Source organism: Pantherophis guttatus, chromosome 1 (genome assembly GCF_059756535.1).
Source record: "Pantherophis guttatus breed Tessera chromosome 1, ASM5975653v1, whole genome shotgun sequence".
NCBI classification, from domain to species: Eukaryota; Metazoa; Chordata; class Lepidosauria; order Squamata; family Colubridae; genus Pantherophis; species Pantherophis guttatus.
In genome coordinates this window covers 70,767,779-70,792,484 of record NC_142063.1, presented here as the reverse complement: position 1 = coordinate 70,792,484, position 24,706 = coordinate 70,767,779, and the positions used below count along the sequence as shown (strand labels likewise).

The 24,706-nt window shown below is 36.5% G+C and overlaps 1 protein-coding gene across 9 annotated transcripts in view; it reads right to left on the bottom strand.

Annotated features, from left to right (window-relative positions):
• NUMB (NUMB endocytic adaptor protein) overlaps window positions 1-24,706 on the bottom strand; it is a 66,149-nt gene that overhangs the window by 5,275 nt on the left and 36,168 nt on the right. For 5 of the 9 annotated variants that reach the window (XM_087882403.1, XM_087882387.1, XM_034417721.3 and 2 more), the window contains exons 2-7: window positions 22,796-22,938; window positions 13,008-13,082; window positions 6,541-6,615; window positions 3,250-3,390; window positions 2,429-2,630; window positions 107-406 (exon numbers count right to left, since the gene is read on the bottom strand). In XM_087882403.1, the coding sequence (XP_087738529.1) occupies window positions 107-406; window positions 2,429-2,630; window positions 3,250-3,390; window positions 6,541-6,615; window positions 13,008-13,082; window positions 22,796-22,921 (919 nt within the window). In that variant the 5' untranslated portion in view covers window positions 22,922-22,938. Of the gene's footprint in view, window positions 1-106; window positions 407-2,428; window positions 2,631-3,249; window positions 3,391-6,540; window positions 6,616-9,355; window positions 9,389-13,007; window positions 13,083-22,795; window positions 22,939-24,706 lie in introns of all 9 variants that reach the window. The other 4 variants (XM_034417720.3, XM_087882396.1, XM_034417719.3 and 1 more) reach the window with 1 other exon arrangement.

Here is a 24,706-nt window from a genome sequence, read left to right as displayed (position 1 = left end):
TAGTGACATATCAAACGAGAAACAAGGGAAGTTCTGAAGAGAATTAAACCAGCATTTGTTCTCTCTCAAATACTCAAAACAGGATTTGGGAAATTTTTTATCCTACCTGCGTTTTTTATAGGGAAGTCAGTCTTTCTTTGCACTGTGGAGGGCAACTCATTGATTCGTAGAGAAAGCTGGCGTTTAAATGGAGACATCTTCTGGCTAAGAGCAGGGAAACCTCGGAAAGACCCCTGCCTGGCAAGCTGTTCAATAGGAGCATGTCGCCGAGGGATGGCATGAGGATTGCTGGATTCTTTTTCAGCAGAAGTTGCAACTTCAGCAGGAGGAGAAGTGGGTGAACCTGGAGATGGAGCCGTATTGCCAGGTACAACACTTGAAGTAGTTGTTTTCACATCTGTTTCAACTGTAATGAAATATTTTAAAAATGAAGAACATGAATACTTGAGACTAATCTTTTTTAATTTTTTTCTTTTAGTTCATGAAAAAGTACATTCTTGATGCAAAATATAGCTTCTGGCTTATTTAGTCTTTACATAAGGCAAACACAGTTCAATGATTTAATTTACGATATTACCTAATTAACATTTCAACTATCAATTAAACTTTCTTATCTCAAGGGGCAAAAAAGCATACATAGGATTTATTTTATTGAAGAGTTGGCATGTGTTACTAAGTGTTTACGTTTGCAGCCCCAATCTGAAAGGAGTATATATGGCTGAGTATGTGCTCTTAGTCCTTCATTTGTAAAACTGAGATAAAAATCAGATTTGGGTATGTAACAGTTCTAGAAATCAGAGGTCAGACCTGCATCATATCACAGAGCCATTGAATTTTTTGCACATGAATAGGAAAATATTAAAATGTTGCCCTCAGCTTTATATACTGTATTTTCATGGGACAACAATGTCTAGGTTTTTTTTCCTCTCAATGAAGCTACATTTTTCATACTGCTTTGTAATCATACATATTAATTATTTTAAAATAACAATGTATGATATACATTCCATAGTATATGGAGATCATCAAAAGGTATATAACAACTGTAACCTGTCTTGTTTTTCTACTTAATTTATAAATCTTACACTTAGAGGTTGATATCAGAAGGTTAAATAAGGATTGGAAAATACCAAGCTCCAATGCCAACTCTAACTCTGCCTTTCCTGTCTGGGCATGCACTGGAAATATCACACACGATGAAAGAGGAATCAGCTAACTAGATTGCACGCTCACTATTTTGTAGTGAGAACGATGAGAGCCACTCAAATTTTACTTGGCTTGTAACCAGTGGCGAGTTTCAAAACTCGTCGCTACCAGTTTGCTCATGGACACTCGCACGCCCGTGCTTGCAACGCTTCTGTGCAGAAGCATCCGGGTGGGTGGGCGGAGCCTCCCGCCACCGCTACCATTTCACCTGATCCGGGACAAAATGGTAGCAACCCACCACTCTGCTTGTAACTTTTTAAATAAATATTCTGGTCTTTACAAAACAGATTGGTCATGATTATTTTTTCCAAGATCATCAGGTCACAAATACTGGAAACCATTAATGCAGGTGATTCTCCTTCATTATTTGACAACATGGGATTAGGCACACAGAACTATGTTCAGAACGATGTAAAAAAAAAAAGTCAAAAACATTTTTCCCTCTCTAATGTATACTCAAAAGGCAAACTCTAATTATTCTATTTCTTTGTGACAAATAGCAAACTCCTATTTATTTACAAAATATATAAAACATGTTTATGTTTTATTCTTGAGGCCAATTTAATAATTATCATTAACCTATTGATCTTTTGACTATGATTCATTTTCTCAAAACTAGCCAAAAAAGAAAGTAGTGTTAGTTTGTGGAAAACAATTAAAATCCTCATAGGATGCTATTTTTAGCAGAATCAATGCATAACAATGGACACACTTTTGAGTTCTGCATAATCCTTTTTCAGACTGGTATGATAAAAAATGCTTTATGAAGACATGAGATCCAAAATCTATCCTGGTCCTATTTTCATATGGAGATTAAAGACTGACTGAATTACACACTGTTAGATACAGTAGGTATCAGATTATATTCAACATTTTTCAGTAAAACAGTAGTAGCTGACTTCCATTTTGGCAAACATTACACCCACGTTTTACCAAGATAGATATATTTCTCCATATCTGGGTGAGACACAGGAATTTCCAGAAAGATGAAGAGCAGAAATGAAGAAAACATCAACCATATAAACACAATGAAAACATACAAAAACAATGAAATTTGCTACGTCTTCCAGAACACGAAGAAATGCTTGTTAAATACATTATGACTGTTACACCTGCCACTATAGTTGAACATCTCATTGATACTTCATATGGCCTGCAAATATCTATAACATTTGAAAGAATCCAACCTATACTTCAAATGGCCAGATTTGTATTCTATTACCTTTGATGTCTTGTATTTGTCTCATGACTTCCTCTCTTTCTGCTTGTTCAGTTGCCGTAGTAACCCTGAAAGACCCCTCCCTTGTGAAAGTGGTTCTACTGGCATCAAAGGTGGCTGTCACCCCACATTCTTTCTCTCTCTTTTGCTTTCGCTCCAAACACGCTGCAAACGCACAGCCAACTGCATGACTCAACCTCTCGCCCTGAAAAAGATCTCACATTAATTAGAAACGAAACCAGAAACCACCCAACTACTGCCAAATGATAGCTGGCACTCCATATAATCAACCTTTTTGTGTAAAATCCACCCCAAAAGGTTCAGAGTAACAAATGAAACCAGTTTTAAATCACATGATTTTTAACCATTTGGAGAAAAGGAAACTGAATACTTTTATTTACTTGTGATATTAAAATATGTTGACCAAATACCTACTAAAATACTGTTACAAAAATCAGTTAAGTTTACACATTTTAAATAATTTGTACATTGCAAGTCCATCAATCGTATCAACATACGCACTGGACTGTTACAATCTGTAGGAATTTAATATATTTAGATTCAAATCCATAAGATTTATGAATGGGCTTTCTTTATTTACTGAATTTATAAACTGCCACAATAAATTAGGATACTGGGTGGTAAACACACAATTGATATACCACACAAGGCCATAATACAAGTTTCCAGCAAATAAAAATCATGCATTTTTAATTTTGTATAATTTATATACTAAAGTTGAATTAAAATCCAGGAAACATTCCCCACCCAGTATTGATTTGTACATGACATACTACCCTTTATCATGTAAAAAGGAAACCTACCGTGTCTTTTACAGCCATAAAGCAATGACATATCCAACGTCTTGTAGTACCATCTCGACATATGTAAGAAAACGCTCGGTCAAAATTCCTATCTGGAGCACAGAAGGAGACCTTCTCTATTGTCTGGTCAACTATAAGATCCTTTAAAAAAAAGGACGATATATTTCAACTCATTCCAGGAATTTGGAATACCACAGCAATATGTTTTTCAACTTGTCTTTCAAAACAAAAATGTTTTCCCAATACAGGTAAATGTTTTTATCAATACAGATTTCTGGCATAGGATACGTTGCATCTCTCAAGGACCGGTAACATATTATTTAGCTGAAGTTTGGCAAGCTTGATCAGAAGGGCTTTAAAATGAGTTCTGTGGGAATTGTAGATAATAAGATCTTCAGATGTGTTGTAAATCTACAGATCTACAAATGTATTTTAGAAGAAGCTGACAATGTTGCTAGAAAGTAACCTATTAAGCAACAATAAAAAAAAAAACATTGGCTTACAACCTCAATATCTCTGCACTAATGCTCAGCATAGAAGAAATACGTAAGATCAAACTTATCTTCTAATACAAATAGGTTTTCATAGAAATAATGGGGACCTGGATGGATGATATATATAATGGGAGTACAATAATTTAAGGATATAATTGATTCAAAATGAACAGAAGCATTATTAGAAAAGGATGCGGAGTTTCACTGTGTGTTAGAAGCTTGCTAAGAAATCTATATGAGCAAAGCTAGCAACACCGTAAACACGAATTTAATTAAATTTAAAATAAACAGAGGAACAAATAACGTTAATGTCTCCTACTGCCTCCCAGCCAAGGAGAAAATATAGCCGATACTCTCCAAATGCAAACGGAAGTTCTTTCAAAGAGACATATAATAGTAGCAATGGGGGACACAGTTATCAGCTGAGATTGGTGATGCCAAGAAAAACAAAAAGAGCTTCTTCGTATATTAAAAAGAAAAAGAGATCAGCATGCCATCTGCTCACTGAAGGCAGCAAAATGGGAATAAGGTAACAAAGAAAAGGCTGAGCTACTCGAATCCTATTCTGACTCATTCTTCACTAACAGGAAAGTATGTGTTCTACAAGACAATTATGAAAAGAATCATTTAATTTTGGGACCAATACAAAATGGTCAGGGAATACCTATTTATTTTGAATGTTTAAATCTCCATTACATCCAAATGAATTGAAGTAATGTGTTTATGGTCTGGTCAAACCTTTCTGTATTATATTTGAGAAATTATGGAAAAAAAGAGAAGGGCTAGATGATTGCAGGGGGAAAATCTCCTTTTTTTCAAAAGAAAAAAATGAAAATCTAGGAAATTATAGATTGGTTATTTTAACAACCACACTCAGGAATATTCTAGAGATTATAGGTATATCAATCTGTAAGCAGCCTGAAAACAATATAAGAACTACAGGTAGTCCTCGAGTTACGACCACAATTGAGACCCAAATTTATGTTGCTAAGTGAAACATTTGTTAAGATACCAGAGAGATAAGGATGAATACGGTTTCGAATTAGGATATAATGGAATAGACAAAATTTTGATGGGAACAGGAAAAAAAGCTTCGGCCAAGCTATATAACTATTTATTAGACAAAGAGAGAACCGAGGATGTAGCCAGAAATCAACTGACAGCATGGGAGAGAAATATTGGGCATAGTCTAAACTTTAATGAATGGGAAGAGGCGTGGAACAAAAATTACAAATTGACAAGAGCTGCCACATATAAAGAAAACCATTACAAAATGCTCCACAGGTGGCATTTAGCACCTGCTAGATTAGCAAAGATGTTTCCCAATATGCATCCAAACTGTTGGAAATGCGGTCATGGTCAGGGCACCTTCTTTCATATGTGGTGGACATGCCCCGAGGCAAAAAGATATTGGAGTAGGATTCGGAGATGGTTGCAAGAAATAATTGGAGAAGATATTGAATTGACACCAGAAATATTTCTCCTGGGAATAGTAAAGAAAGGGTATGGAAAAGAAAAGGTTCATCTCCTGATACACATAATTACAGCTGCTAGACTGGCATACGCACAATACTGGAAAGAGAAAGATCCACCACCAGAAGAACTTATCATTAGGAAAATATTGGAGTGCGCAGAGATAAGTAAATTAACCCATGAAATAAATAATGATGAGAATTCATACTACTATACTGTGTGGGGAAGGTGGTACGAATGGATGAATGATAAAATTAAGGAAGGAGAAAAAGGTGCAGAAACCAATTAGAAATATATAGTATAAGTGACACCAGATTTTTTTTCCATGTAATTATGTATAAACATTGCATATCCGATGTTAAATAGAATTGTTATTATATTTTTATGTATATATAATAAAATCAATAAAATATTAAAAAAAAAAAGAAACATTTGTTAAGTGAGTTTACTGCATTTTACGACTTTCATCACTGCATTTGTTAAATCAGTAACATGGTTTTTTAAGTGAATCTGGATTCCCCATAGACTTTGCTTGTCAGAAGGTCGCAAAAGCTGATCACATGACCCCAAGATATTGCAGCCATCATAAATATGAACTAGGTGCCAAGCATCTGAATTTTGATCATGTGGCCATAGGGATGCTGCAACGGTAGTAAGCGTGAAAAACGGTCGTAAGTCACTTTTTTCAGAGCCATTGTAACTTTGAAAAGTCACTAAATGAACTGTTGTAAGTCGAGGACTACCTGCACTCACAGTCAACATAGATTTGCCAAGAATAAGTCTTGCCAATCTAAGCTTCCGATTTTTGGCTGGGTATTTTAAGAGAATACTAAAGCTATAAAATACCTTGGTTTTAGCAGAATGTCTCATGACGTTCTGCTTAACAAGCTAATGAAGTGGGGGCTGGATGGCTAAGTGGATATATATTTAGTCTGAATATTGTATACAAAGTGTACTAACAGCAAGTCCTTCAGAAACTAGGGTGAAGAATTAAGTGAGGTATCTCAAGATCTTAGCACAAGGACTGTAGTTTCTGTATCATGATTTATGTATTAGCAGATTGTTAATTCAGCCAATTGTGGGATTTTGTATGGTTTTTTTTCCTATCATATCCAGTAAACATAGATCCAGTAAACCAAGTGTTTAACAGTTCAATATTTCTTTAGTATCAGGATTTTTTACCCTATTGCTTTTATGAGTTCAGGCATACACTTATTCACTGAAGACATTAAAAGACAAAATAAAATTTTGTATTGACTTATATGAAAGGATCAAACAACATTTTGTTTAATCAATGCAGACTCAAATCCAAACAGCAGCTAACCTTTGTTTTCTCATCCACAACTCTGAGTCCATCTGCTGAAACCCACAGGACTGCTTTAACTGCCTTCTTTCCACTCTTGCGGGGAAGGAAAAAGAGAAAAAAAGGATTATTGCTAGGCTGTTAAACAAACTGAATTCTGATTTCCTCTTTCCAAGAAGCACAAAAGTCATAGAGACGATATCCAACTCCAGTAGGAATGCCCAAAGCCAGATATTCAGATCAAACAGAAAGAGCTCCAGAGAACCAAGCTGAAGCCAGTTTTTAAAAACACAGTGCAAAAGGAAGGGGAAAGAACAGGATGAGTCAAGTGGGTTAAAAAAATTCATATAAAGGCAAAGAATTCAAACTCAAATTCTTTACCTATTTAAAACCAAATAAACCATCAGTTAACTCTGATGCTTAAGGAGTTACATCACAAGTAGCTTTCCCCCTTCCAACTTTTAGCAGTCAACGTTCTCGTTTTTCCTTTATCTCAACATTCCACCCAAGTTCCTCTCAAAGGAATTATGCATAACACTGCCATTAAGTTTAACATTTTCATAATTTAGCCTACTCCTTCCCCAAGAGCTCATGTTAGGTATAAGCACTTCTACTGCCTTACTTTTATTTTAAGATAACTGGTAATAGAAGGTAATCCTTGCAGATATATAGATATTTCTATAAATATGGAAACTAAAATCCTGCCTTTCCCACCCTACCTTTTATGAACTTACTTAAAACATCTAAACCATCCTTCCAGAAATACCAATGGTCTTTCCAGATTAGGTACATTTTTATCCTGCCTTTCCTTAAAGTGCACAAGGAAGTACACATAGTCAATCCATCGCATTCTCACAGTAACTCTGTGAGTTACTGACTGGAAGCTTCCTGTGAGTGATGTAACACATTGGTGAATTGTTTTTATGCTGTCATCTATTGTTTTAGTTGTTGTAAACTGTCCAAAATCATGTATGTGAGGTGGACAGCTACAGAAATTGAAATAAATACATAAATCCATCATCCAAACTGGCCTTTTAGAAATCAGCACAAACACAAATTATAATAAGGAACATACCAGAAATGATAATGGGAAGCACAGCTCCAAAAGAAAAGAGCAGTTTGATTATCTGCATTCACCCTTCTTTGTAGAGAAATATATTTCTCACAGATAATATGCTTAGTGATTGTAACAGTTTTCACCTTCTGTCCTGTATTGTATAACCTAATTTGCTTACGTAACAATACGTTACATACAGCTAAGGTTATTTCAGCCGTGTTTTTATATGGTACGCTTTGCTAAATTCTCAGCTTATATAACTTGGCAGATCAGTGACTAAAATATTGTTAATTTGGTACTTTTTTACTGCAGTAAAAAAGAATATTCAATAGTTGTTTAGTTTGCTTTTTTACCTACTGTACATCTTTAGAGCTTACTGTGAACCTATTTACAGCTTTAAAATTTAGCCTAAGACTAAACATGTATGGTAAAAGATTGTTATACGCATTATAACATACAGATTTATCAAAAATATTTAATTTTTCCATTTAAGTTCTGCTTTTCTGGCCATAATTGTACTATGATTTTTCATCTAATTATGTAGTAAAGTGTCTTCATCATGAATCATGCCAAAGCTTAATCTTCAAATATTGGATGGCTTTGCTTTTTGCAGTTATGAAAATACTAAACTAGGAATCCTGCTATCTTCCCTTCAAACTTCACCTCTGTCATGATTTAATTAAAGTAGCATTAAGCAAGCAATCATAGCTTCTATCTGCAAAATAAGGATAAAATTGGACTTTCGTATAGAGAGGGTTATTAAGGATTAAAAAATAATTATGTGAATATCTAAAAGTGTCCTACTGCTAAAGTAAAATTTTCTATTCCAAGAAGGGATTACAACTTTATAGTAGAGTATAGTAGTCACCACAGATGCTAAGAAAAGTTACATAACCACAGATAAGGTGCAATGAAATAAAGGAACCACTTTTAGTCATAGAAGAGCATCACTCAGTTTTATTTCAGAGAATCTATTTGAATTTATGTATGCAAAATCAAACTTTTTTGAACTTGGATTTTTTAATTTCAAAAGCTAAGAGTTCTGAAACGGTTTGTCTTTTGTTAAAATAACTCACATTCATGCAAAATTCTTTTTAATCTTTGGCCCAATACTTTTTCCTTGTAATTCCAATGAACTGGTTTCAACCCTGTCTTCTGAATGTATCTGCTTACTGAACTGAGCATCACAGAGTTCATCTTTTAACATCTAAACTCTATGGTTTAGCACTGACTTGAGAATTTTGTGACTATATCTCATTATATTTGTGGTATTGCACCCCTAAATGTGATGCAATGTAGAACTAATATCACCATTCTTTGTTACTGTTAATTTTGCTGCACTGTGTCTGTCATTCCTTTTTTTTTTTTTTTTTTTTGCTTTGTTTCAATACTTATTTTTTCCAAATGAACATCTACACTTAAATTACCTTGATGGTCACCTTATGAAAAGACAGGATGAAAATTTTAAATGCATACACTCAGAAGAGCTGGAAACATCAGCACTCTTGAACGGTAAGTGGTTCATTCATTAATTCTGAAATTACTTTTTACTGAATGTAAATTATAAATATAACCCTAAATTATATAGCCCAAAAGATTCTAGCTTGATCAGAATCTATGATAATGGGAGACCTTTGAGGGAGGGGTGAGCAGAGAACCTTTTACAAGCTCCCGAGACAGATTTTTTGCCATCCATTTTGTAGGATCTCATACATATCACAATGCTATACTATGGATGTAACTCCTTACAGCACAAACACAATGAATCATTAAACTTACTTTTCCAAAGAAGCCTTTGAAGAACTTCCTTTCCTGGAGGAACAGGGGGGACAAGTCGAATGCTATTACTGTAGGTAGCTAAAGTGTCCCAAGGTTTCAAACCAACATATATATATATATATAAATGGGGATTGAAGGAAAATAGGGAATGCTTAAAGAGTTATCCATAGAGGATGTGACAGGCAGATGTGAAAAGTCTCATGAAAATGCATATAAAAGGCTTTACATGGACTTTTATTAGGACAGGCTATAGCTCTGAAATCAGTGGAAAGAGGAAAAAAAGAATAATCAGATCCAATTTCATGCAAAATGTTTGCTTCATTTTGTTTATTCCCTTAGCTTTTAGTAGGGTTACAAGCCAAACTTGGCAGCAGACATGGACTCGTTCCAAATGATGATGAGTTGAAACACACAGATTAATGTATGACATTTTGAAAACTGGAAATATTAACAGAGATCAAACAGCATGAATATTGCTACTGGGGGAGGGGTTGCTTTTAAAAAAAATGTTCAAGCCTATATACTCATCTGGTTAGTCTCAAATCATATTTCTAAAGCTGATCTGGCATAAATGTAAGCCTTTATGCCAAGGCTTGCTCAGTAGAATCTAAATGTTTTTCTCTAAAAGGCTTCATACTAAATTCTTGTTAACATCACACAAATTATTCTTTCTGTATATTTTCTTTCATAAACTGTCAAGAAAAATGAGTATTCTACTAAAAACTGGAATAGCAACTTTTGCAACTTTAAGTCGTGTGGAGTTCAACTCCCAGAATTCTCTAGCTAGAGCAGCTGGGAGTTGAAGTCCATGTAGCTTAAAGTGCAAAGATTGAAAAACACTGCTCCAGATGTTCTGAATGATAACCTTTATTACTTTTTGCCAGTACTAGCTAGAAAGCTGGAACCCAACATCATAATTTACACAGCACAATTTATCTCCTGTCTCTACTATATTTATTATCCAATGTTATCCAAATTCCAGTTTGCAGAGGTAACATACAATGTATATTTAACATGCCCAGTTAAATAAATGGATGTTACAATTTGATATGCAATTAAATTTGGTAGAATTAGTATACATTTTACATGAAGCTTATTTTAGAGCTATTTACCTGTTTCAATCACAAATAAAAGCCTCAATGTATTTTTCTCAAAATTATTAATAAGGTATGGAAGAAACAAGAGTTTAACTTGCTTGTGTAATACTCATTGGTATGGCATATGAAATATTTTTATTCGTATGATCATAGCCTTCCAAATTCATAGGTTCATGATAGTTGGGAGAAAACCTCTCCATCAATATGATGTGCAATTGCAAATGAGTATTTTCCCCTCTTAGAAATCTGCAAGTTGTCATTTTTTTTCTCTAAATTTTCCCATATCTGTCACATGCCTATGGATTTCTCTGATGTTTATAGTTTAGGCCCTTGTACAATCAACAATGGATTTCTTTCAATCATCATAGTTATTTTCTTGCTGACACAGACAGAATATATAATGAAAAAATATATAACAGATACTATGCTTCAGTGATCAAGGTAGCTTATTATTGCAGTACAATCTTACAGAATTCCCAAATAATTGTTGAGAATAATAAGAACATAAAGCCACATAGTTTTTAAAAATGACTGTCACACTGCCAAGTTAAGCATTAAATATCAATATAATCATCTTTCAGAGGGTACACCAGAAGCTATCTTGTTTGGGAGACTATAATTAGTTTCATTTTTAGAAAATGTTAACATGAAAAAAATTGAGATGATCCAGAGACAGTATTATTGGTGGAGAGCATGCAAAATGGATTTAGAATAGCTATGGATGTTAATATTCAGAAACACCACTAATATTTTAAATACAATAAAACTATGTTTCTGGTACCTGCTAAAACAAGAACATATATTAACAAATGTATCATACTTGCAAACAAAAGCCTGACATGTTAGAACATCAAAACTAAAGACAACTTTAGCTAAATAAAAAAGTATGAAGGAAATATAAAGATGTGTTGGGAATTTTGGAAGCTGCAGTCACGAACAGATTGGGAGAGGCCAAGTCGGAAAAAGATTCCCACTTAGTGGCTAAACAGCTAATATTACAGCCCTCCCCTACTGTCAGAATCAACCATTCCAGTTTCTCTCCTATAAGTTAGGTTGTCTATTAACAATGGTTATTATTTGCAAGACCATGCCATCATGTCCTTCCAAAATTTATTCACTGTTTTGACAAAACGTCTGACATGTTTTTCGTGCCAACAGAATTCAATATAGACCAAAGTTTAAGCAGTTAGCACAATACAGTGTTAAAACTGATTTAACCGTATTTCCAAGCAAGCATTCAATTTAATTATAACTTTACAATTCTGAATAGCAATGCATGCAATTCAAAATACAACTGAAAATAGAATTAATGAAATGCCTCATAACAGAATAGGTAATAACAAAAAGATTCCCATTCTCTGTAGTTTAACTGAGCTTGGATATGTTTTTCCCCTATGTAAAAGGAAAAGGAGGATTGAGTATTCCCAGGAAAAGGAAAAGGAAACAGGGTATATCTTTTGGAATTGGGGAAATGTTTTGTGTAATCTTTTGTTGTACAGTAATTATCCAAATCCAGTGAATACAGCAACTGAAGTAAGAAGCAGACATTCAAATGTCTAAAACAGTCCAGAAAAAAGGGTGCAGCTATTCACAGGCTGGTGTATTGTGTCAACATAACATGGCTACATTTAAAAAGAAAATCTAGACTCAACCACCTCTAAATGGCTTTAAGGAGTGTTTTGAGAAAATTATGTTCTACTGCTGCCTTCCCCAACGTGGAACATTTCAGAACTTTAGAATGCCTAAGGCAGTGTTTCTCAACCTTGGTAGCTTGAAGATGGGTGGACTTCAACTCCCAGAATCCCCCAGGCAGCAGTGCTGGCTGGGGGATTCTGGGAGTTGAAGTCCACCCATCTTCAAGCTTCCAAGGTTGAGAAACACTGGCCTAAGGAGATACATCAGGTTAAAATGTGTCTTTCTAAAATTATTGTATTTTAAATTGTCCTGCATGTAGTTTCTATAAATAAATTTTCTGTGCTACTTAGTTTTAGAGTCTAGGCTGCTGTTCCAGAAGAATGTAATAGTAAACAGCAAAAGCTAACAATACCAGTTGGAAGACCATTATGGCATGTGCTGTTTTTATTAGTGAGAAATCTGGACTTCAAATCTTCATCCCATTCTTTCCCCCTCAATTTCTTCATACACAAGTGAAAACAGATGTTGAGAATGAAAACTGCTCTATGAACCAAATGTCAGCTGTTTACCTGAAAACCTCTGAACAGATATACGTCATAGTAATTTTGGTCTATGCTAAGAATACAGAATTATTCCAAATAGCTAAGATGCTTTTACTATAATGAGCTCAAGGACAATAGATACATCATACTTCAAAGTCTTCAAACACAACATTGATAATCAAAGTTTCTTGGTATTATTTAAGGTGTGAGATAGCTACCACAACCAGGGGCCATTGTTTCAACAATCTTCCTAAAATATACTGCAATTCCTCAGTAATAATATGCAATACTTTTATTACTTTAATAAATAATGTGCTTTTGGAAAAAAGACATGTCAATCTGAAGCTGGAAAGATATAAAATAAATTAGTATACATACAGCTTTTAGTCTTTTCACAGCATCTTCACATATATGCATTCCTCTGGATTCATCCACTTCTACGTGTCCCAGATACTGATAATGAAAGGGAAGAAAAAGATATTATATTGACCTGTATAGATAGCCAGATTCAACCATTCAAAATTTTAGTGTAAATAAATAAAGCAGTCCTCAATTAGATATTCTGAAGGCTCAAGCTAAGTATACATCATCCTGTACGGTTCAACCACTAGAGAAATCACCACTAAAATCAAGACTGATTTTATGTCATAATCAATTAATCAATCGATCAATCAATCAATCACATAGTATAAACAGTTTTCTAAAGTTGTCAACATGACAACTATCATTGCCTAGCACATCAAAACTTCATTATTGGCCTCAGCTATGTCACCTGGCTGTGTTCTTATTATTACCACTTTTTAAAAAAATATCTAGAAAGTTGGGATCATTAAAGAAGTCATAACCAATTAATTTCAATTAGCAGCTATGGATATTTGGGTCATCTAGATCTGGGAATGTTCTATCTTTGACCTTGGATGTTGTACTTCTCCTTTCAATGTTGGTATCTAGTCTGAGGGTCTTCCTGGACTCACAGCTCTTGCTTGAAAAACTGGTGGCAGCTGTTGCCAGAAAAGCCTTTAGGCAACTCCAACAGGTGTACCCTTTCTTAGGTTGAGGGCCCTTCAGACAGTCATTCATGCCTTAGCCACCTCATGCAATGCGATCTACAGGGAGCTGCCCTTGAAGACCACTTGGAAGCTTTAACTGTTCCTGAATGCAGTGGCGCAAGTCATGTAAAAACTCTGCTTTCTGAGCTGTATTGGTTACTAGTTTTCTTCCAAGTGCAATTCAAGGTGCTGGTTGTTACCTATAAATACGGTCTGGTTACTTGAGGGCTTAGACTAGGGTACTTGAGGGACTACTTGAGAGACACTTGCCTCCCATAGCATTTGCCTGGCCATTTATGATTCTGCCGGATTGGCACATTTTGGGTTCCTTCAATTAAATAATGTAATCTATCGGGATCCTGGAAGTGCACATTTTCTATAGCAGCACTTGCCGTCTCAGATAAGGTTCCTCCCAAGATCCAAATGGATCACATCCTGCTGTTGTTTAGAAGAACTATGAAGAACTATGTTCTTCACCTGAGCCTTTGGTGAGGGAGATTGTCACCCTAGCTTCAGGGTGTCACTCAGTCTGATCTGTCACACTTATCGTCTTTTATCATATTTCATGTTTTCTTGATTTTTCTTTGATTATTATGAGCCACCTAAATTCATTGACAGGCAGCATACAACTTTAATAAATTATTATAATGGTTCATCACACATTGGATGAGAAATGAAGCATCTTCAAGCAAAACAAAGAAAGGCCATTTGCCTTTTGAAAAAGCACCTTTGGGACAACCATGACCTGGATGACTGAGAAAATCCTATTTTAAAACAAAAAAATCCAGAACTAAACACCTGCAACGCTGTATGCTTAATCATTCTTTTGAACAGAGATAAAACTCCAGCTATGTCACTTAGTTCAAAGGCAGCTAAAATATTATTGTAGTACTATAAGAATAGCTAAAATAACTTGCCAAAGGAAAGAATGCACTTTCCCTGAAAGTAAATTCTTTATGCATATTCAAGTCCTTCCAGAAAAATGCTACTCACCCAGAAAAAGTTGTAAAATTACGAGGTCTCCATGTACAGTTGACATTTTAATAGTTTTAAACAGCTTCCTGACTAGCAATCAGTATTTGTTACAAAAGAAAAGTCAAACAGAATACAGGGTTTAAGAACGTTTCAAAATCTTCTCTGACTTTTGATCTTTCTTGGCTACCCGCCTTCTGACAGGCTGTTTCTCAGGCTCATTGAAAATATTCCACTGCAAATACTCCTTGCCTGCTTTTTTGCTTTAATGAACTCTTGGACAGACAACTCTCAACTGTGAAAAACAAAGGCAGTACAGTACACGAATACTAGGTGTTTCTACCAGGAAATAGAGAAATACGGACGTCAGGGTTGTCTTTACTTGTTTTATTAGTCGATATTCAGTAGTTACACAAGAACTAAATAGAGCTGTTAGAAAGAGAGTTATACCGAGGGATTATAGTACTGCAAGACATTGACACTAATGTCAGAAAATTAAGAGTTTACAGAGCATACTCTTTTTAAACTTGAGCAAATAGAATTTCTCCTGCATATTCCTTACCCAAGAAAAATGGAAAAGACAGTTTGATATACAGATCCAATTTATATACTTGTAAGTAATTTAAATTTATAACCCAATCAATTCAGGGAATTGACTATTTTCCAATCAATCATAATCAGTAGTGTTTTAATTTCACTGGTTTGCCTGAAGAGCAATTGGCAGGCATAACACTTCAAAACTAAACCTCAACAAACCAGTGTAGGAACACGAGAAGAACACAGTTTTAGTGGTTGGATTTGTCCATCACTCACTTTAAAAAGATGCCCAGCAAAATCAGGTGAATTGAGCTGCTTACTGAATGCTGCAACGGACTCTATTCTATTCCACAAATTCACAGAAAGGAAGTTAAAATCTTTTCTTTCTAGAATTTCAAGTACTCCATCTGCATCTTACTAATGAATAGAACTGCTGCCTTAAAACTAATTTTCTGTTTTAGTATGTTTTAAAAACACCATTATAATCATTCTTTCCCTGTGTTTCTTAAAATCCTTCTTGGCCAGCCTCGTGATTTATGTTAGCTTTCATTTTCTTCAGTTCAAAACTCTTGTGTTTATTTATTATAAGACTTCTTCCTGCTATTTAAACACTACAAACTAACTTTCATGCTTTATTTGAGGCCATATGGGTTTGTGATTCTAATTATTGTTCTACTTTTAAAGTCTCTAGAACAGAGTTCATTGCAACACTCCTTAAAAGCTTATTTACATAAATCTTTTTTATGAACCAACGAAGCTTCTCAAAAATGCTAAATAAAACACAATGGTAGAATAGTAGTGTAGAAGAGAGGGGGAAATGAGACTTCTGCCACAAATGAAAATCCCAGTATCGGTTCTTAATCTTATCATGTTCTCCCTACAATGCTACTGAGTCAACTTAAGTCAACTCTTAAGTTACGTGAAATCAGGTATAAAATATAAAAGTGAGCACAGATAGTCTTTGACCTACGACCACAACATTTCTGTTGCTAAGCAAGACAGTTGTTAAGTGAATTTTGCCCCATTTTACAATTTTTCTTGCCACAGTTCCTTAAATTAATCCCTGCAGTTGTTTATTTAGTAACACGGTTGTTAAGTGAATCTGGCTTCCCCATTGACTTTGCTTGTCAGAAGGTCACAAAAGGTGATCATATGACTCTGGGAAACAGCAATCATCATAAATATGTTGTGAAGAGTCCGAATTTGACTATCAAGATACTGCAATGGTCATAAGTATGAAAAACGGTCATAAGTCACTTTTTTCAAAGCCGTTGTAACTTCAAACGGTCACTAAACAAATGGTTGCAAGTCAAGGATTACCTGCATTCTAAATAGAGTGAAACAAAGGAACTTTTATTCAATAGGTTTAATGCTTCTTTAATGAAATAATGAGGCTTGCATGAAGTAAAACTATTAAAAGGAAAGTGAAGATAAGTATCACTTGGGGAAAACAAGAAATTATAGTAATTGTTCAAAAAGCTGACAAAACTAGCTTTTTAAACTGAATATTCTTTATGAAGCATTTAAACCATAATAATTTGGGGTCACAATCTACATTAATCTAAGATTTGTTTTAGCTATTTTTGCTGAATCAATGAAATCTGCAAGTTCATATCTAATGCAATACCATAAACCATGATTTACAAACCATAGTGATGATACAAAACCAATGACTTATAATTTAGTTTTAAGGCAATGTATGAACTAAGGATCTGCTGCACTTTACAATCAAAGCCAAAGAGGTGCTTTTGAGGAGGTTTGATTGTGTATGCTGCATCTATTGGTCCCTCCCTTAAAGAAACTGCATCTTTTTCTGGTTCCCATAGTAGCAACACAATCCCAGGAAAATATGCCTTTGAAGAAACCAACATAGAAATGGCCAAGGGCATGCTGTCAGCCTCTCCTTAACTCAAACACGACTTTTCATTGCATCATGCTGTTACTGGGAAAGGCTGGGAAAAGACACTACTTCTTTACAGAAGCACTGATAGGTGGGGCATGTGCACCTATGCTGACCCTAAAGTACCTTTTTGGCTTAATATTCAAAGCGTTTTATATCCCTAATGTGTATCAAGGCAAAAAGTAAGCATATGATCTTTAACAAGAAAGCATCCCAGTTGGGACTAGAAAATTAATCTCTGGATACAGTTGTCTATGTGGATTAAAATTACAATTAGACATTTTAGAATTTTCAGCCTTACTCAAAGCTATTTTATAACACTGCTGTACAAAGAAATGCCACAGGGCAAAATATAGATTCAAAGTGAAAGCATTTTTACTTGCAAAGGAACATAAACACAAGTACTTTGTTCAACTATATCTGTCTTTTCTATCTGTCTTCTTTCCTCATGCCTCTTCAAAACCTACAAATAATCTAAATTCACAGTCATAAAATGCTTTATCGTTTCATAAAAGAAATCACTGAAAATTGAGAGAATATACATATTTATTTACAACATCTAGTTTATACCTTAATCAGATTTATATCAAATGGTGAGCAGGTAATCTCTAATCAAACAGGACCACCATCCAGTACCAGACTTTGGGTGGCTCACAATCATGAGATAAAGCCACATCTATGTACAATAAAAATATTAAAAATATTAAAACCAAAGACCTGGCACCGTAGCTAAACTTTCCCATGAAGCCCACAACAGGTCAATTTCACGAAGTTCACCCTAACCCAGTGTTTGAGGAAAAAGTCAGGCCTTGAGTGCTTTTCGGAATGTTAAAAGAGTGGGGGGGGGGGCTGCCAGATTTCAGGGAGATGGGGCTGCCACAGAAAAGGCAAGCTTCCTAGGTCCCATTAAATGACAACATTCAAGGGAAGGGTCCAGGAAAGTGCCTGCCCTATCCAATCTCATATGATGGGCAGATGTTCTTAGGAAGAGCCAGTCGTGTGCCATACAAGGTTTTAAAGGTAATAACCAGCTTGCACAACAGAGGTGCTACCTAGATTGCAATAAAAGCAACAAAGTGGAGAATTTTCAGGAATTAGAAAACAATCCATGACTATTTTGTCTGCCTGAAGACTGACTCTTGCTTGTTCCAGAAGCCACAGTTACAAGAAAGCCTGGTTTGGCGTTATATGCAAATGCAGAGTGTATATATATCACTGCAATTACTGCAAGTTCAAATCTCACCAGGCTCAAGGTTGACTCAGCCTTCCATCCTTCCGAGGTAGGTAAAATGAGGAGCCGGATTGTGGGGGCAATAAACTGACTTTGTATAAAAAAGAACACCGCTTAGGGAGGGCCAAAAGCCCTACTAAGCAGGTATATACAGAAGTATGAAGGCTATTGTTTAACTCATTGTAAGCCGCCCTGAGTCTCCAGAGAAGGGCAGCATATAAATCGAACCAATAAATAAATTATGTTTCGTTTGGCCAGCCTGGACTGATGGGGTTTTAATTCTAATTTAATTTTAACTTGTTAGTCTTAATTGTACTTTTAACTGTTAAATTATGAGATTTGGATTTAATTTTTTAACCTTTTATTAGATGCTTCTTAACTGTTGTGAGCCGCCCTGAGTCCGGCTGGAGATAGGGCGGCTATATATATATATATATATATATATTCCAGAAAAGGATATGAAGTATTTTTAAAACTCCAGGGCTTTTGCTTAATTTAGGATCAGTGTATTACTAAAATGTCCTGTAGCATAGAGTTCACCAATGTTTCTGGCTTTGTAGACTGGTGAGGGGGGAGGGGATGAGAGTGAGAGGGGAGGGGAGGGGATGAGAGTGGCTGCAAGCATGCACACGTAGGTGCAGCTCCATCTGCGTGAGTATCAGCCCAGCTTGTTTTAGGTTGTTATGAAATCTACTCTCCCTTCTCATCCTTTTAAAATTGTTTCCTTTAGCGCAACCATTTGTTACTTCCTCCCATCTGAAGTAATCAAAATGCCAAAGAAACCAAAAACAAAATAGGGTTAGGAGCATAATGTAAAGGTTACTTCTGTTTATCAGAAATTATTTCAAGACACTAGGCATATGAAGAATTTACTCACAGAGAAGATGGACTCCCTGTGGGAAACAGAATAAGTATATATATTTTTATCACTCTTTAGTGTGAATCACACTTTCTGCCTTTGCAAGCAATTTTCTATAATTAACTTTTTATGTAAAACTATATATTTCTGACTAACATGAAAGACATGCAGAAGCTTTTATAATCCTAGCAATCTGGAGAACATTTATTTAATAGATAGGGGCATTTTTATTAAAATACCCTCTGAACATGGCAGAAGGTTAAGAGTATTTCAATTAGTAGTCTTACAAAATAAGCTTTTCAGTATGATAATTCATTCTGGATCCAGAAAGCTTCCTTGGAAGAGAGAACAGTTGCACCTGCTTTAAAGAAGGCAGTGGTCTGTCTCCTACTCCACAGGTCATCACTGGACATAGCAGTGCTGGACAATTTTCATCCTGTGCCCAATTTTCTCTTCTTGCAGAAGATTATTGAGAAGGTGGAAGGCTACAGCTTCAAGCTGATAATCTCAATTCACTGGTTAGGCTTCGGATTTATTTATTTATTTATTTATTTATTACATTTATATCCCGCCCTTCTCCCCGAAGGGACTCAGAGCGATGAACATCCGAGAATTAAAATAACATACAATATAAAAGTTAAGATAATTAAAAATAAATTAAATTAAACGGCCTCCCAATTTAAAACCCCTAGCTATATAATTAAAAAAACTAACCCATAAAACCTATTCAGGCCAGGCCGGCTTGTTGAAATAAAAACGTCTTCAGGGCCTTACGGAAAGTGCAGAGATCCGGAATCAGCCGTATTCCGCGAGGTAGCTCGTTCCAGAGGGCAGGTGCTCCCACAGAGAAGGCTCTCCCACTGGGGGCCGCCAGCCGACATTGCTTGACCGATGGCACCCTGAGGAGGCCCTCTCTGTGAGAGCGTATTGGCCGGTGGGAGGTTATCGGTAGCAGATGGTGGTCTCGTAAATACCCTGGCCCTAAGCAATGGAGCGCTTTAAAGGTGAGAACCAACACCTTGAAGCACACCCGGAAGACCACCGGGAGCCAGTGCAGCTCGCGCAGGAGAGGTGTTATATGGGAGCGCCACCCGCACGGCCGCATTCTGGACCAGTTGGAGCCTCCGGGTGCTCCTCAAGGGGAGCCCCATGTAGAGAGCGTTGGCGTAGTCCAGGCGAGAAGTGACGAGAGCATGAGTGACTGTGCATAAGGAATCCTGACTCAGAAAGGGGCGCAACTGGCGTATCAGGCGAACCTGATAAAAAGCCCCCCTGGGATTGAGACACAATATCAAGGTGGCATTGACTGCGGTTGTGGATGACTTCTTATAGGCCCAGAATGAGAGTCGTACACCTCCATCTAGGCACTACTTGATCCATCAGCAGCTTTTAATACCATTAATCATGGTATCTTTGGAGCCAGCTGAGGGAACCTGGAACATAAGGCAGTTCTTCAATGGCTCTTCTTCATCCAAGACCATTCCAGTCACTGTTGGTAGGGAGGGGAGAGATCTAGTCTAGACTCCTGCTTTATGGGATGCATCAGGGCTCAACTCTCTTCCCACATCTACATAAAACTGTTGGATGTGATGATTCATTGGCACAGGGTAAAGTACCATCCATATATTGATGATACTTGGCTGTACATCTCTGCCCCAGGGTGCCTAAATGATGTCACAGAGGTGCTTTCCTAGTGCCTGAAGGCTACATTGGTCTAGATTAAATAGACTGGCTTCAGCTCAACCCTGACAAATCTGAGAGACTGTGGGGTTTTTTAGGGTCTCCCTAAAATGAGTTCTCCTGGCCTCATGGCTCAGCTCTAAAAGCAGGTAGCATCCATGGCCAGGAAAGCTTTTACACAAATTCATTTTGTGCATGAGTTGAGCCCTTTCCTAGTTTGGGGTGCACTGTTCAAAGTTACTCATTCCTAAGTTACCTTCCAATTGGACTACTCCTAATGCATTCTACATGGGGCTGCCCTTGAAGATCATTTGGAATGCACAGCTAGTCCAGAATGCAACAGTAAAGTTAGCAGCGGACACCTCTTGATATGCCTATGTAATACCACCTCCGTGTGAGAGCTACACCAGCTTTCCGAGCAGCTTTCTGGGTACAATTCAAAATGTCAGATGTCACCTTTAAAGCCCTACATAGCAAGTGGCAGGTTATCTTCAGTATTCCTAGTGAATATGGCAGACTGGACATGCTCCAGGTCCTCTCAGTAAAACAAGGTCACCTGGTGGGGTATTGGAGGCATGTTTTCTTTATCATAGTAGCTTCCGCAGATGCTGTGTTCCCTGCCTGTTTTTCAACCCTTCCAATTACCAAAGTTGGAATCACCAATTTTGCACTTTGGCTAAATTCACAAAACATGCCAAGTCTCATCCAGATGATTTCTTGACAGAAGAAATCGGAGTGTTAATTTCCTTCCAAGGCAAATGGCAGCCAGATTGTACCTCTCCTTTTCCTCGGCTATGTATCACATGAGACACTGATTCACTTCTTCCTGCCGTGACCAGGAATCATAGTTCTGAAGATGCTGCACTTCTTTCAAAGCTTCCACCCAGCTTTCAACCTTTCCAGGTACCAAGGAATCCATGATCCACCTTATATTTACTGGAAGAGGGTCATGACTTACAGGTAAGAATTCCTGCTTTAAGCTATAATTATATTTATGTTTTCCTTAAACATGTTGTGGGAAGCAACCATCATGATTTTTAAATTGTGGTTTACACCATGGAATTGTGCAAACCTAGGCAGCTGTGCTTTACATCCAATAAACTATGGTTAATTAAATTGGGGCTTAATACAATGTATAAACCTCATCTATATATATTCACCTCCGAGATAGCAACTCAGAGCCGGAACACTCCTAGTGCCTGGCAAGTCCTCAATCTTCCTATTCTTGATTTTAAAAAAGGAACATAAATGATTTTTGAAAAGCAGCACAATCTCTAGAGCTAAACATGAATCCAGAACATTCTTAGAAATGAAAGAAGAAGACAGAGATGTGTCTTTAAACACAGTCACACAAAAACACAAAATTCTCCTTCTAGTTCCCCCTATTACTCACTTAATTCTTATGTAGTGTTCTTATATATTCACACTTACTCTCACACACATGCACACATACAGACACCTTCACAAATTTGTTCCTCGCTTGTCTCTTCTCTTTGGCCCTCAGTTTACTTTCTGCTGTTTTTTCAGTTCATAAAAGAAAAAGAAAAAGCAACAGCTGCTCTAGGAAACTGGGGGGACAGCAAACATCAAACAAGATGAAAGAAGAAAACAAATAAGGGAAAGGAGTTTCGTCAGTGGTGGGCTGCTGCCAGTTTGGAACAGTTTGGACGAACCGGAGTTCCGACCAGCAGCTGGGCCCGCCCACCCACCCTGGCACTATCATGTCCTATATAATTGCCTGTTTTTCAATGCCGCGCGCATACACGCGCTCACATTTTCAATTCTGGGCGAAACGGTTGTTACAGTATGTGATGCCAACCTCTGGGTTTCATGTTTGTGTATGCAAAAATAATGTTTTCATATATTTCCATGCGGACATTTTCTCAAAAATCCAAATGCACTTACTAGCCCAAAAAGAATTGAGAACCTTAATTTTACCTTAACTGGGAAGCTGCATTTCCCAGTTCGAACCCCTTCTTCATCTGTCTGCCATTGGTGTGGTCTACTGGCTTCAGGAACGTAGACATCTTTCTTTCTCCTGAAGCTCTGTCGTAATTTATTCATTGCTCAATTTTTGTGCCCTACAAGAAAGAAAAAGAATATTTAAGCTTATAGTATGTTTTTGTTCCTTTTGAACAAAAAGTTAAAGATATCATAATTTACAAATAAAAATCTGACACAATCTAGTCCAATGAATAAGCTTACTTGTATACTTACAATAATAAGCAAGAGAAGAGGGGAACCTAACAAGAATTTACCTATCCATCAGGGGAGTCGATAACAATTTTTCTTTTTAAGTCAAGAATACAGCTGGCTAATGTAACAGACAGAGAAAGGAAAGGAAAAGAACATAAATCTTCCCATTTGTGGTGCTCTAAAAAGACAAAGTGAGGACCAATTAACACAATGTACAATTATGCACTATTTGAAGCATTCCTTTCTAAAAACAATTCCAGATATACTTTCAGCAAATGTGAGCTTGCAAATGTCTTTGGAAAAAAAAGTCAAAGCCCTCCAGCAGAGAGCAACCAGAGTTGATGAAAAAGGCAAAGATTTGTCAGTTCAAGGAAAAAAGACTCAACAAAAGAAATGGACAGTGAAAGCAATTTCTCAACAAGAGAAATGGACTGTGAAAGCAATTCTCTAGAAGAAAGACACAGAGGAGCCAATGCAGCGGGTAAGAGTTATGGACTAGAAGCTAGAAACATAGAAGATATTCTGCACAGCAAGAATTTAAGAAATTTTTAGAGCCCTACAGATGGAACTGGCTCTGTAAATAACAGTAAATAACAACTATAAACACGTTATCACAAATGTGTAAAATCTTGGAAGGAAGCTGAAACTCTGGGTTTAGATGGTGTTATCATCTGTTACTATTCGGAAGGAAGGAAGGAAGGAAGGAAGGAAGGAAGGAAGGAAGGAAGGAAGGAAGGAAGGAAGGAGCGAGCGAGCGAGCAAGCAAGCAAGCAAAGCAAATTAAGTGTAGCTATGCAAAATGTGGCAGCTGGAGAGATTTGGATCCTGGAACCATTGCCTGAGGAACAAAATGATAGGCTGCTCATATACGATGGGTTGCACCTCACAAAGAATAGCAAAAATGTATTTTAGACAAAGCAAAATTAATTAGGAGGGTTTTTATTGAATCCTGTTGAGGTAGAACAAAAACTCTAAATTAAGGACCTTAAGAGTTATGCAGTATAGAAAATGGAAATGTTGCTAAATGGAGCCTATTAAACCACTCAAGGCAATCAGAAAGAATGCTGGCTCATAAAATACATAAACTTCACTGGCCAGACAGTAATGCTCAAAATATGGGAAGCATGAAAACAAGCTGAGCTTCATCTCTTACGGCAAATGTTTTAATGGTATAATGGAAATCTGGTGGGATGACTCCCATGAAAGGAATACTAGGAATATTAAAGGATAACATCTGTCCAAAAGGACCAACAGAAAAGAACACAACGTTGCACTATGTGTTAAAAGTACACATTCTTTCTCAGAAACCAAAATGAAGAAATGAATTGAAAGTAACAGCAATATTTTTACAACAACTACTGCAAAGTTCTTTACTTTAGAAATAAAAATTAATTGTACAAGTATCAGATGAGGGACAACAGGCTTGATACTCGTGGTTTTGAAAAAGTTTTAGAATCTTAAACTACTGCAAACTGATATGACCCAGCAGTCTGTTATTGCTGTAAAGGAGGCAAATGTGCAATAAACTCGTACAACCTTTAAAAACATATGTACCATACCACTTTATCTGCTTGCTGAAGAATTTTTATGATGGCAAAGAATAGTTAGAATGGACTATAGAGCAATGAAGTGGTTCAAAACAGGGAAAGGAAT